The 13327-nt window shown below is 39.6% G+C and overlaps 1 protein-coding gene across 2 annotated transcripts; it reads right to left on the bottom strand.

Moving 5' to 3' along the window:
• Positions 1-226: 226 nt before the first annotated feature.
• LEPROTL1 (leptin receptor overlapping transcript like 1) lies at positions 227-9157 on the bottom strand. 2 transcript variants are annotated; one of them, XM_025885913.2, is made up of 4 exons: positions 8796-8941; positions 3269-3344; positions 1384-1570; positions 227-543 (listed from the first exon to the last, which is right to left on the bottom strand). In XM_025885913.2, the coding sequence occupies exons 1-4, from the start codon at positions 8809-8811 to the stop codon at positions 427-429; spliced, it is 396 nt and encodes a 131-aa protein (XP_025741698.1). In that variant the 5' UTR covers positions 8812-8941; the 3' UTR covers positions 227-426. The 2 variants fall into 2 exon arrangements, 1 of the variants encoding a protein (XP_025741698.1); XR_012381145.1 differs by having other exon boundaries at positions 457-543; positions 1384-1436; positions 8796-9157.
• Positions 9158-13327: the final 4170 nt, after the last annotated feature.

Below are 13327 nucleotides of genomic sequence, written 5' to 3'. Positions count from 1 at the left end.
ACTTTTGCAATGGAGGTTAAATAATTTTAAGACAAAAGATGTCCTTTAGCCCAGTAATAGCCAGCAGAAATCTAATTTCTAACCAATGCAAATGGTTATTACATTTTTAAAATGCTTAACATTGCATACTGATTTAAAAAAGTAACTAAACAGGGACACATAAATATTTAAATTCAGCAGGACACCACAAAAAGCATACTAGAGATAAGTGTGAAATCAGTCAAGCTTTTCCAAAAGAGAAAATCCTTTTAATCCTTCAGCAAGTCTCTGTGAAAATAGTATGCTTACAATAAAAGTGAGAAGGGAGCACCTAGAATACCCCCAAGAGGCTTGCTGTGACACTCAGCATCCCTGCCCCAGCTCCTGTGCGCGTGGATGGCCAACAAATGACAAGAAGTCCACTTGACAATAGTGCAGTAATTCCTCTCACCACTGCTGCCAGCTGAAGTCATCATTGCTTCCAAAGACCAAGAAAAAGCCCAGTATAGTTGCAAAGATGACTGTGTTTCCTGTGAGAACAAGTGCACAAGCTCCCCACTCAATCTAGGGAAATAAAATAAACACTTAGTTAATAGACACATGAAAAACAAAAGGAGAATGAAAAGCAAATCACATTCTAGTTGTAAGCCAATCACAATCTAAAACAAATACAATTTGTAATAATAACTTTCGCTCTACTGAACACTTAATGGTCTTTCTATATTGCTGTTTTTAATTTGCTTCCTTTAAAAAGACAGAAAGTCACAAAGATGGTAATTATTCAACAGCTAGACTTCTGGACTCTGAGGAGGCAGCACAGACTTCTACAACTTTCTGTTTATAAAGAAATTCGCTCCAACTCTTCTTCAGTGAATCTAAAATTGTGTCTAAAATCTAAAATCTAAAATTCAATCTAAAATTGAGAGCAGATTTAAGTACCAAAGATGAGAATACACTCATGTGCATTCTTTTAAAGGGGTAGAAGGAATAAGTGCCTTCCCCATATGGGAGGGTGGCTGGCCCCTGGCTTCTCCACCTCCTCAGAGACAGAGGAGTGAATCTGACTGGCGAGTCTGAGAGGAAGACAAGTATATGGAGCCCGGCGCCCCTTCTCCTCTTCCATCCTTTCCCACCTGCCAAGAACACAAGGTCTCCTCAGGCCTGTGGCCTGTGGTTGGTAAGCCCCGGGTAAGTTGATGTGCCCAGTTCTGAGAGTGAAGTACAGACCCCAGCCATGCTCCCCAATATCATTTTTATCAGTTAACAACAACAAAAGTAAGATTATCTCTTTTCTCTAGGATCTTATGTCCCTCATCTCTTTCATGTCATTTCACAAAATATTTTTCCTAAGACAATTTTAACACAGTCTAATGTGAAATCGTTAATAGAAGAACATTCACTTACCAGATGTGCTCTGGCAAACACAATAGGGAGCCCAAAAGCTGAGACAACAATGCCTGTTGTAAGAAATATGGCAAGTTCCTTACAAGCATTACTCATAGCATCTGTATCATCCACTAATCTTCTCGCTATGCAGTATGGAATAGGTGAAAGGATGTAAAAAAACAGAACAAAGAGAGGCCAGTATTGGCTAGAAAAAAAAAATAAGTTAATGTAGTTTTTGCTATCTATGTCATTTTCCTACACAACAATATATGCTTTTTAAAAATAAGGACCAAAGAAATATTGCAAGGTACAAAACATGATACAGTTTAAAAATAAACAATAACCTCAATGCTAAAAAGAGAAACATTTAGAGTCACAGTATTTCTATAGTCAATTATGACACAGTGATTAAATATTTCTTATACTAAAAAAAAATGCTTTATAAATTAAAGCAGTTGGAATCAAGGCCCAAAATTAAAATATTTTTTTTATTTTAGCTTATAAATAAAGAGGCATATGGAAAATAGAAATATTAACACAGTCATTTTTAAAATTCAAGACTCATGCCCTTGACTCCTAATGAATGACAGCCTTCTTAGGGTAAAGCTGGAATATCCCCAAACTCTTGTTAGGTCACTGTGAACTCCCCAAATACCAAAGTCAAAATGTAGAAAACAAACTGAAAGTAATACTGAAGACTTTCAGTCAGAATATAGAAAATAGATGGCTTTTAATGTACAGTCTAGCTATTGTATTGTGCCAATGTCATTTCCTGGTTGGATAATACAGCTACAGTTATGTAAGACAGGGCCACTGGGGGAAGCCTGTGTGAAGGGTACAGGGGACCTCTCTGTACTATCTTTGCAGCTTCTTGATAGTACGTAATCATTTCAACTTAAAAAAACACAAAAGCCACAAAAAGTGAAAACTCCAAGCTGCCCATATTTCTCCTGCTTTCTCCTTCCGCTCTCCTAATGACCTTCTTGTGGATCCTTCCATATTTCCATACAGATAAATTGTAACAACATGAATCATTGTACTTTTCCATTTAACAATGTATCTTGAACACCTTGACATGTTAGCACTTACAGATCCTCCTCATTCTTTTTAAGACTGACTACTACTTCCACTGATGGATAAACCAGAGTTTAACCATTTCTCCTTTGTCAGGCCTTCAGGATGCCTCCAGGTTTTTTGTTTTTTGGGTTTTTTTTTTTTCTGGTTGTTATTATAAACAAGGCTGCCATAAATATCCATACTCTCCCCTCACTACACATATCTTGGCAAACACCTGCCCGTAGATTTATATGAGAAATTCTAAGTGGAAGGACTAGTTCAAGGAATATATACATTTCGAGAGCTACAAGCAAACTGGCCTCCAAGACGACTGCCCGTAGCTATTCCTCCACCCCACTGCACAGGACAGTGCCTGTCTGCCCACAGCTTTTATCTCTGCCAAAGGATCTTATTTAATTTTGAGAGAGGCTGAGTATAATTTCATGTGCTTATTAGTAATTTGCAGTCTTTTTTCATATTTGTTGTGCAAATTTTTCTACTTAGTTGTCTGTATTTTTCTTACTAATCTATCCTCTTAATTTTTAAAAGTTCTTTCTATCCTACGGAAAGTAATTGTTTACATGACTTTTTGTCATAGTTAACTGTCTCTTGATTCTGCTTCTGGTATTTTTTGCTGAAAAGACATTTTATACTTTCTTGTGTTTAATTTTATCAATAGGCACTCAAAACTGAGCAGTAGTGCAATAACCAAAAGTGTTTTTCTCACTTTAAAAAAGGTTTGTCCTTGGTAAATGAACATTGAAGCTTTCATTCAAAAAATTTATAAAGCTTTAAAAGTAGAAAAATTTTACCCCTAAACACTCAAAAAGACAAAAATTTTACATACTTGTATATTGGAAGGGCACATCCAAGCATCAAAAACATCAGCCCAATTGCTCCTCCAAAGGACAAACTAATCAAAGCTGCAAAGTAAATAGAGTCAAATACAAATATTAATTAAACTAAGTATTATTTTTATTAATATTAGTATTAGCAGTCTGAATATTACCTGTGACCCCAGAAGCAAAAAGCAAAACACAACACAAAAAACGAATGCATTAAAAGTGAGTTATCTTCAAGAGTGTAAGTTATCTATAGTCTCAAAATAAGTTTTTTGTGTCATCTTCAAGGCAAAATAAAGCAACACTGATTTTCAAAGCCCTGACCCATCATGAGCACACCACCACATTCCCTCGTTACTGGCTCCATTTCTAATGAGTATCCTAGCCCTCCAGATCAATGCTCTTCCAGTCATTAGTGTTGTATTTACTCCACAGATCATTACAGTTTGAAAAGCAGGATGTGGAGAAACTGCATTCTCAGCTTTACTGGACTTTAGAACCTTATCCTATGGGAAAGTCTCTCATGATCAGCTCCTGCTTATTGCACATACACCCTCAATGTGCTCAAAACTGATAAGAGTGTCCAACAACATCTGGAGTTAATAATTTTAATCAACTAATTTTGATATAGATCTTTGAATAGTTTACAAAACTACAGTTGGGTTTCTTCTACACATTGGAAAATGTGCAGGATAATAGGTACAAATCCTTCTTTGGTATCACTATTTTATGATATTATCACAAGCAACAGATGCATTCTACAGGTGAAACATAGTTTCTAAAGTTATACACACACATATACAAAGCATTATACTTTATAAAGTGTTTTCACTTTATAGTGAGTAGTGAGTAGAAATAACTTTCTTCAATAGGCATAGTTAATCAATGGCCTAGAATTAAGCAAAGATATAATCGATCCATTTATTTATTTTGAGTTCTATATAACCTGTATTTCCGCAACTACATTGGCTAAGAGAATAACTTAGGTGTTTTTTGTCTTAAAGGATGTAGTCCATTAACCTTAAGAGAAATATTAAAATTCAAGAGTTGTAGAAGGTCTAAAAGTTATCGGGAGAAAAACTAACACATACAAACCAAAATTAACAGTAAACGGGTTAAATGCTGCCCAGTACTACTGATAGACTTCTCTGGGTTAAAATGGTGATAATCAAGGACACCCATTCACATGGTAGGCTGGCAAGTTTGGTTTTCACTTAGATCACGGATGTAGGTCATGTCAACCCTGAACACATTTATTTAATCCCTAATGCCATTACATTTTCAGTTACAGAAAAAAGAAAGAAAAAGAATTGTACTTTTTTTTTAATTTTATAGCAGATAACTTCAAGTTTACAATGGAATGCAATGTCAACTATGAGGAAAATACTGAGTTTACTATTTGTTTTGTTCATAGGCCCTCAAAATCTGGCCCTGCTTACTCTCCTGACACACTCACACCAGCCTATTAACCCTTGCTCTCTGCACTTCAGTTACACTGGCCTTTCCTCTCCTGGAAATCAGCAGGCTCCCTCACCCACATGGCCCTTGTACATGTTGTCCCTTCTACCTCAGTTTTTCATTCATTCATTTCATTCAAGAAATATTCAAGAAATACTTACTGAGAACCAAATACATAACAGGTGCTGGAGATATGTTAATAAACCAGACAAGGCCCTTCTACACGCATGACGCTTGCATTCTTGTTCCATTCCCTTCCTCTTTCTTCCAAGTGAACTCCTCCATGTCCTTCAGATCTCAGCTCAATCGTTTTTTCCTCACTGAAGTTTTTTCAAACCTCCTGCTAGACCAACTCCCTCAATTCATTCATTCAACAAATATCTATTGATCACCTAATACACGTCACACATTGTTCTTGATACTGGAGATAAAGCAATGAAAAAAAATCAAAGCTCTTGCTCTCATGAAGCGTATATTCTAGCAGGAGAACAAAATGATTAAAAAAAAAAGAAAACTAAGTTAGCAAATGAATGTTAAGTGTTATGAAAAAAATTAGGTAGAGTAAGAGGATGGGAGTGCTAGTCTAGACAGAGTGGCCTGGGAAGGCATCTCTGATGAGGTAACATCTGAACAGAGATTTATATGAAAAGCGGGAGTGAATCATATGGATATCTGAGGGGAGCATTCCAGCAGAGGGCCATGCATGTGCAGAGGACCCCCACCCCCCATACTGTATACATCCCCTTTGCTCAGTTATCACAGCTGTAATTTTATAATGATTTTTAACTGTTTTTCCTCTTTTAAATAAAGACTTTATTTATTTATTTTAGAGAGAGAGAGAGAGAGAAAGAGTACGCATGAAGGTGGGGTAAGGAGCAGAGGGAGAGGGACACGCAGACTCTGTGCTGAGCACAGAGCCCAACATGGGGCTCAATTCCATGACCCTGAGATCATGATCTGAAGCAAAATCAAGAGTCAGATGCTTAGCCAACTGAGCCACCCAGGCGCCCCTGTATCTGTTTTTCCTGATGAGCTGTCTGGTCCACTACAGCAGGGAAAAAGTTTTTCTGTTGTTGATACTCACGCCCCAGCTCTTAACACTGAATAATAAATATCTGTAGAATGAGTAAAAAGAACCCAAGGGAAAAAAGAAAGCTACAGAACTGAAGAGGAGGGGAAGATCATGCCAAAGCAGCCAAGTAAAAACAGCACATAAACGAAAAGTCAGGAGACAATGGGTCCCTAGCCCCTACTAGCCACTTAACTAGCTGTCTACATAATCATATCAGAGTGTCAGTTCTTTCTTCTATAAAATGAGACTTGGATTAGAACTAAAACGCAAATAATTCTCTGAACACTAAAGGTACTTGTTATAAGACATGCTGAAGAAATAAAAATCCATCTCCACTTAAAATTTTTTTTTATGTAACTGTGTAATTAACATACAGTGTTAAATTAGCTTCGGGGAACCATCTCCACTTTTTGAATGTAGTTGCAAACAGCTAAATTCACCACTATAAATACTATATAGTAACACCTTATTTATTCAGAAGCCATTTATCCAGAATATAGTTTAGAATCCTGGAGGAAACAAGGATCACTAAAGAGTAAAACAGATGTCACAGAGCCCATACATTAAAGCTACCATTCTTTATAAACAGACCCTTAGGCTCTTATTCAGTCGTTATTTATTCATTTTTTTTGATACAATTGTTGTATGTGAATTTCAGCAGAATAAAAAAAAGTCACCTATATTCATTTATACATTTTTTTCAATAGCAATTCATGTAGCCAGAATAAAATTAAGCGAGAAGTAACTTTCCCTACCCAGAAATGATCACTATTACCTGTAACTTGTAACATAAAATTTTGTAAGTCTGAAGATCTTGTTTCCCACATTGAAACAAATGAGAAATAGGAGGTAGAACTGCACATAAGCAAGATCTGCCCTCTGACAAGAGAGGCTGGAAAAAAAAAAAAACCTTAAATCAGACAGAAAAATTTCAAAAAGCATACCCGTTGTGGTAATCTTCGCCAAAAGGCAAGTAGCTTTAGGGCTTGATGGCCTCTGCAGTAAGTCTTTCACGACAGAGAACAGTTACTTATGTTCTTATCAAAAAAGAAAGTCTAAATTCTTTGAGTACACTCTTAGAAAGTTAATAAAAGAAGATCTATTTTTTGAAAATTTAAAAATGAAAACAAGGTAAGATTTAAGTATCAAAAAATAACTTTATGTGACATCTCACCTCTAATCACACTGGATTAACCCCAGTGGTGTTAAATACATTGCTCAAAAGTGCTCTCAAAACTTGTAAAGTTTCTCCAGGTTTATGAAATCAGCAACTAGGCTGATTTATACACAAATTTCATCATTTGTGTATAAATGGTTGTCCCAGATGACACATCAACAAGGCAAGAATTTATACCGTAATTGAGTGATGAAACATTTGGAGGGCAAAACTTAGATGAGTCTGCTTTGTAGTTCCAAAGCCTCTAGGCTAGGGATGGAACAGCCCAACTACCTAAACTCTCTAGAGACAGGGTGCTGATTCTGTGACTACAAAGAAATTAGCATAGCAGGGACCAGTTCCCTAACCTGGGAGTTACCAGAAAAATCTAATATATAGCCAAATAATAGGCAAATGGCTTAAGAATTAAGTAATGGTCTCCAATTACAGCAACACTCCTGCCTAATACAAAGATAGGCCAAAGAAAGAAAATGTCCTGATAAACAGTCATAACAATCAGAAAATCTTATTAAAACTAAAAGTGTAAGTACAATTCCATCTGAGATAATTTCACCTCGTTAATATTTTCCTAAATTTGGAGAAGGAAGTTACAAAGATATTTTTTTTAAGAGGGAGACTTCCATTGATGACACTTTAGAAACAAGAAAGGACTGGGAAACTGGCAACATCCTTAAAAACCACAGCATTCTACCCTGCCTTTCCACACAAGGATTTAAGAAGATCTATCACAGTTCAAAAAAATATTGAAAATGAACTTTGTTGCTTATCTACTGACAAAGTTTTACATCAGTAATGAAATGTTTTCAGACATTAAGCCAGAAACAGTAAAAATGTGACTCTGGGAAAGCAGCTCAATAAAAGTTGTCCTAAAGTAAATAAATTACACAGAAAAAAACAGTGCTATCAAAGTTCTTCACCTCCTGCTTGCCTGTCCCTTCTACAAAGCCGCAGGTCAGGAAATCAATGCAATTCGTGGTCAAAAAGTTGAAAACGCTGTCAAGGGTGTTTCCTTCTAATCACATTAACAAAACTACCAATCAATTTGAAAGAATGCAACCTTCCTTATTTCTAAAGAAAACAAATAAACGAGTAATTTTTCATTAAGTTTTAACACTATTTTATTTAACAAACCCAACTAAAAGCCTCACCGTGCAACTGTGGAGAACAGGGGCACTTCGGGGTCGCTTAGAGGGTCTAATCCTATCTGACAAACACCACAAATCAAAACGCATCAGTTTTTGAAGCCTGTAAAGCTTCGAGGACAGGTCCTGGGAGTGGATGTGATGGCCAAGGTTTCAGAAAGAACCGTCCCTAAGTCCTCCCAGGGCGTTCCGGAGGGACTCGGTTTGGCTCAGCACCCGAAGATCGCACTTGTGCCTTTAAGAGGGAAATGACACTGATTTCCCGTAACTGGCATCTCTAGGGGCCTCAAGCCCCTCAAAACATCCGCTCGCCTCTCTTCGGATGCAAACTCCTGCAAAACGTGTGTGATGGCCCGAGGTGCTGCGGGACTCTCGCAGACCAAAGACCACTTCATTCTTTGTACAGGGGCCGATGGGTGGGAGAGAGGCTGCCGAGATCAGCTGTAGGGGCTGACGGAGAAGCCGCCGACCCTGCTGGCCCTTCCCGGAGGGCGCCGGGCCCAGCTCGGCTCCAGGCTGCGAGGGCGGAGGCGGGGGTCGAGGGGCGGGAGGCGGCCGCCAGCGCAGGGACCTCCGCGGCGCGCGCCCGGGACGGGGAGGCGGCGTGCGGGGGCCGCGAGGCACCCCCTCCCGCTCTCTCGGGCGGCCACCCAGCCCTCCGGCGCCCTGCGCCCCAGGCCCACCTTTGATGCCGGCCATGGCGGTGACGTCGCTCCTGGCTCCGGGACCCGAGGCGGCAGCGGCGGCAGCGGCGGCCAGGAGACCGGAGACGCGCGGCGGCGGCAACCAGACAACACCCGGAAGTGCGCGACGCAGCACTTCCGCCGGCGACTCGCGCTCGCGCGGGGGCGCGGGGGGCGCGCCGGGTTGGGGGTGGCGGGGCCGACCCCTTTCTTCCCTGACGTGGTGCTGTGCGGATTACCGTCCTCGCAGGCTTGGCGTTCTCGCCTCGGTTCCATTCCTATTTTCCCCTCAGACTCGGGGAAGCTCCACTCCCCATCCCCCATCGCGGATCCTGCAACCTCCCACATTCTTGGAGGGTGTAAGGGAGCGCGTGTAGCCGCCGTCCTTTGGGAGGAATGCTGTGATGTCTTCGGAGGATGGTATTCTGGTCTTTAAAGCGCACCCTTTGCTCTCTCCTCCCCAGCCTTGTAATAGAAGTCAGTCCAGTTAGGTCGTTGGCACTTGGCTCCTTGGTTTCCGACCCAAATAGGGTTCTGGTGAGCCCCACCTCCACCCATAAGGAGCGCGGGACCAGTAAATACAAATACACATTTTAATGCAAATCCGATCTCTTGGGAGTCTGTGAGAATCGCTGTTTATTTGTTGTTTTTTTGTTTTTAGTAGTAGCAGGGCTAGGGGAATGAAAAGGAGAAAGCAGAGGGACAAATATATTTACTTAAGTCATCTTTCAAATGCATTCAACATTTACTATGTTTGGGGAACTGGGCTAGGTACTGGGGTGAGCAAAACTAGGTGCGGTTTCTGCCCTGAAGGAGCTTGCAGTTTGGTGACACACAGGCACACACACACAAAAATGTAAAATTGTAACAGTGATAATTGCTAGGAAGACGGGTAGATAGTCCTTGACAGTCTGTGATTTAGATCACAGAAATTTCCCCGAGGGAGGGACAACAGAAGGATGAACGGGTGTGTAACTAGAAGACAAAAGGGAAAAACCGTTATGGGGAAGAGAGATGGTGTTGGGAGCGGAGATGGGAGAAGAGGTTGGATGGTGAGCTTGGGAGGCAAACTGGGCCCCAGGAGCTTGGTCTGTTGGAGAGAGGAGAGAAGGCGAGTGGGATTGCTCCCGGCTAGGGTAGGACAGCAGAGTCCTATATTAGATTTCTTCCCCCTCCTGAGCAACGAGAATCTTTCCAAGGATTTTAAAAAGATACGGGTGGAGGTGCTTGACATAAGATTTGAACTTTTCAATCTTTTCAGTCACCAGACTAAGGTAAACGGGCATGTAAAACGTTGTTGAGTGAATGGTTAGAAGAGATGTTTCCAAAATGCTTTAAAATGGGAGGTACTGAGAGCTAAAGGTATTGTCTTACCCTGCTTCTCTCCACTACTTTTAGGGTTGAATTATAATTTTTTAAAAAACAGGTCACTTGAGGCTTAATGTCCCCAATAAATCTATAGATATGTTGTGGAGGAGTAGAATTTTTTTCTATTCAAGTTAGTGCAAAAAATGCTGGCATCTTCTGAATCATGAAGAATTTCCATTTAAGGACTATAGTAGTGAAAACACAAGGCAAACTCGAACATATGCTATAGAAATGTTGCTGTTTTAAGACAAGTCTATGAACCACCAGCTCCTTTCTCTAAACTGAAGCAAGTGTATGCGTCCTACTCTCCAACCACCTTGAAAGGAGTAGGTGAAATTCTTGGAGACATAAATGATTCTGTGACTCCAAATAGTCACCACTAACACCTTTCTTGTTTTGTTCTGCAGTATTCATCCTTGAAAGCAGGATGGTTGAGGGAACATAATAGAGATAGCTGATCAGTGGTGGTGGTATTGGTGGTGGTGAAAGTGATAGGTTCTTATCTCATAGACTCATAGCTTGGCTCCTGGGGGAAAGATCACATTTTAGGAAGCCTTTTGGGGCTTCCACAAGTCCCTGTAGCTGAGGTAAGTGCTAGTCCCCTAATTTCCTCTTGTGAATACAAATGGGTTGGGCATTGCAGATATTCATCCTTGATAACATTAACAGACAACTGGGATTGTTCTTCAGGTTAGAAGGATCTATGTTCCTTTGCTTCCATGGTCACAGAATCCAATGAGATTATGCTCCTTTGACTTTTTCATGAGATCCACAGTGTTACTAGCAAGAAAACACTCACCATCCTAAGTACTAATTTTCGCCTACAGATGTCTGGAGACATTTGAGACCTTAAAAACAGTGTTTCCAAACGTGTTTCAACTACCTACAATAGAATTCTTTAGGATGCTTCCTAAAAATACAACTTCCTGGGTCCCACTCCGGACCCAGAAGTTCTGAATCAGAACTTTTGAGGGCAGAGCCCAGGAATCTGAAATTTTACCAAGCACCCTGAAGACTTCCTATGCAAACGAAAGCTTGAAAATAATTGTCTGAAAAAGGTAGAATGTCAAGAATTTCCTTCGTTAGTTTGCCAAGTAAATCCTGATCATTAGTTAATGTTGTATCCTTTAAACGTTCTCTAAGTATTCTTACAAAATAGTTAATCAGTGTTACCCTACATAGTTTCAAAACTTATTCAGATGGCTTCTTATCCTCCAAAGTTAACTCACAAAGATGGGGATGGGGGTGAGAGGAAGAGAGCTATTGTTTATTGAGCAGCTGATATGTGTCTGGTGCTTTAAACATCTGATTTCATCCATTCCACAATTTGGTAAATTTGGAATTACTAACTCTTACAGATCAAGTCTGACAAACTTCAGGGAAGCTTTTAGTTTTAGTTTAAAAAAATGTTATTATGGAAAAATTAAATATATAAAAAGGAGTCAGGATAGTTTAATGAATTCCCATGTGCCATCAACTACCTTCAAAACTTAACACATGTTCAATGTTGTTTTGTCTATACTTCCCATCCTCTTTCCCCTACCTCCCATATTATTTTTCCCCAAATTATTTTGAAGAAAATTCCGGACATAATTTCCTCTCTAATATTTTAGTATATTTCTAAAAGAACCATTAGAAATAACATAAGCATAGTACATTTATGAAACCTAAAAAACAATTCTTTAACATCATATATCTAGTCAGTGTTCAAATTTCTAATTGTCTCATCAATGTCATTTATTTTCTAGTTTGTTTGAATCAGGACCCAAATCAGGTCCACACATTCCTATTGATGTGTCTCAGGGATGATTTAAGAAGCTGCCTCTTACTATTTAGATCTCAGCTCAAATGGTAGCTTCTCAGAACCCTTCCTGGACATCTCATGTATTACAGAACTTCACTTTATATTATGCTGTTTTCTTCTTCCTTTTTAAAAATTGAAGTATAAGGGGCACCTGGGTGGCTCAGTCAGTTAAGTGACCGACTCTTGGTTTTGGCTCAGGTTTTGGCTCATCTTGGGGTCATGGGACAGAGCCACTTTCATGGGCTCTCCCTCTGCTTCTCCCCACCCCCCACCACCATCCCGCCCTCTCTCTCATAAATAAATGAAATCTTTAAAAATTGAAACATAATTAACATACACTGTTGTATTAGTTTCAGACATACAACATATTGATTCAACAATTCTATACATTAGTCAGTGCCAGTGCTCACCATGATAAATGTAGTGACTCTCTGCCACCAAACAACTTTATTACAATATTGACTATATTCCCTATGCTGTACTTTTCATCTCTGTGGCTTATTTATTTTATAAATGGGAACCTCTTAATCCCCTTTATTTCACCCATCCCCCTAGTCTCCTCCCCTCTGGCAGCCATCAGTTTGTTCTCTGTATTTAAGAATCTGGTGTTGTGTGTGTGTGTATTACTCTGTTTTGTTCTTGAATGTGCTTATTATTTATCTGAACTATATTATCTGTTGGCTGTCTCTCCCACCAGAATGTAAGTTAGTATAACCTTTAGTGTTGTATTCACCACTATCCAGAACTATCCATGACAAATGATGTGATCTCAAATAACAGCAATTCTCTTGTTAAGGTAATTAATGCCCTCTACGTTGCAAAATCCAAAGGTGGCTTTTGGATTCAACCTTTCAACAACAGTGGACACTGTGGATCATTCTCTTTCTCTCAACTACCATATTGCTTCCTTCCTGGCTTTCCTCAAACCTCGTCAGAGGTTACTTTTCAGACTCTTTCTAGGATCCTCTTCTGCCCAGAATTCAAATAATAATTTTCTCTTAGCTTAGTCCTGGGCCTCCTTCTTTGCCATATCTAAGTTCTCTTCCAATGCATTGTACCTTTTTCTGTGGCATTAAATACCATCTTCATTTTCATAACATCAACTACCAAGTTTACCTTAGCTTTGAAATACAGACTTGCATATCCAAGTGTCCTTTTGACATGTCTATCTGGGATGCTTAATAGTCACTGTGAACTTAACATGTTGAGAACAGAATTTTCTACTATCTTTCTTACAGTCTCGATTGGTCCCACTCCAAGCCCCCACTGCTCAGCTTCTTCTTGTTCCACTCTTCCCCTAAATTACTTTGCTTCAGTTATATTGGACTTGTTTGCCTCTTCCACCCCCTGAATTTTGTTT

The sequence above is a fragment of the Callorhinus ursinus genome, unplaced genomic scaffold (genome assembly GCF_003265705.2).
Source record: "Callorhinus ursinus isolate GAN/ISIS: 27379988/994484 unplaced genomic scaffold, GSC_fseal_2.0 scaffold17, whole genome shotgun sequence".
NCBI lineage: Eukaryota > Metazoa > Chordata > Mammalia > Carnivora > Otariidae > Callorhinus > Callorhinus ursinus.
Note: the sequence above shows the minus strand (reverse complement) of the source record. Positions and strands in the feature narration are given on the sequence as shown.

What these genes read in the sequence shown, in the direction of transcription:
- LEPROTL1 (XM_025885913.2), bottom strand. An exon ending in TGTGCCCTTCCAATATACAA is followed by an intron (nt 1,571 to 3,268) that starts GTATGTAAAATT and finishes TTTTTTTTCTAG; the next exon opens with CCAATACTGGCCTCTCTTTG. An exon ending in TGTTTGCCAGAGCACATCTG is followed by an intron (nt 544 to 1,383) that starts GTAAGTGAATGT and finishes TTATTTCCCTAG; the next exon opens with ATTGAGTGGGGAGCTTGTGC.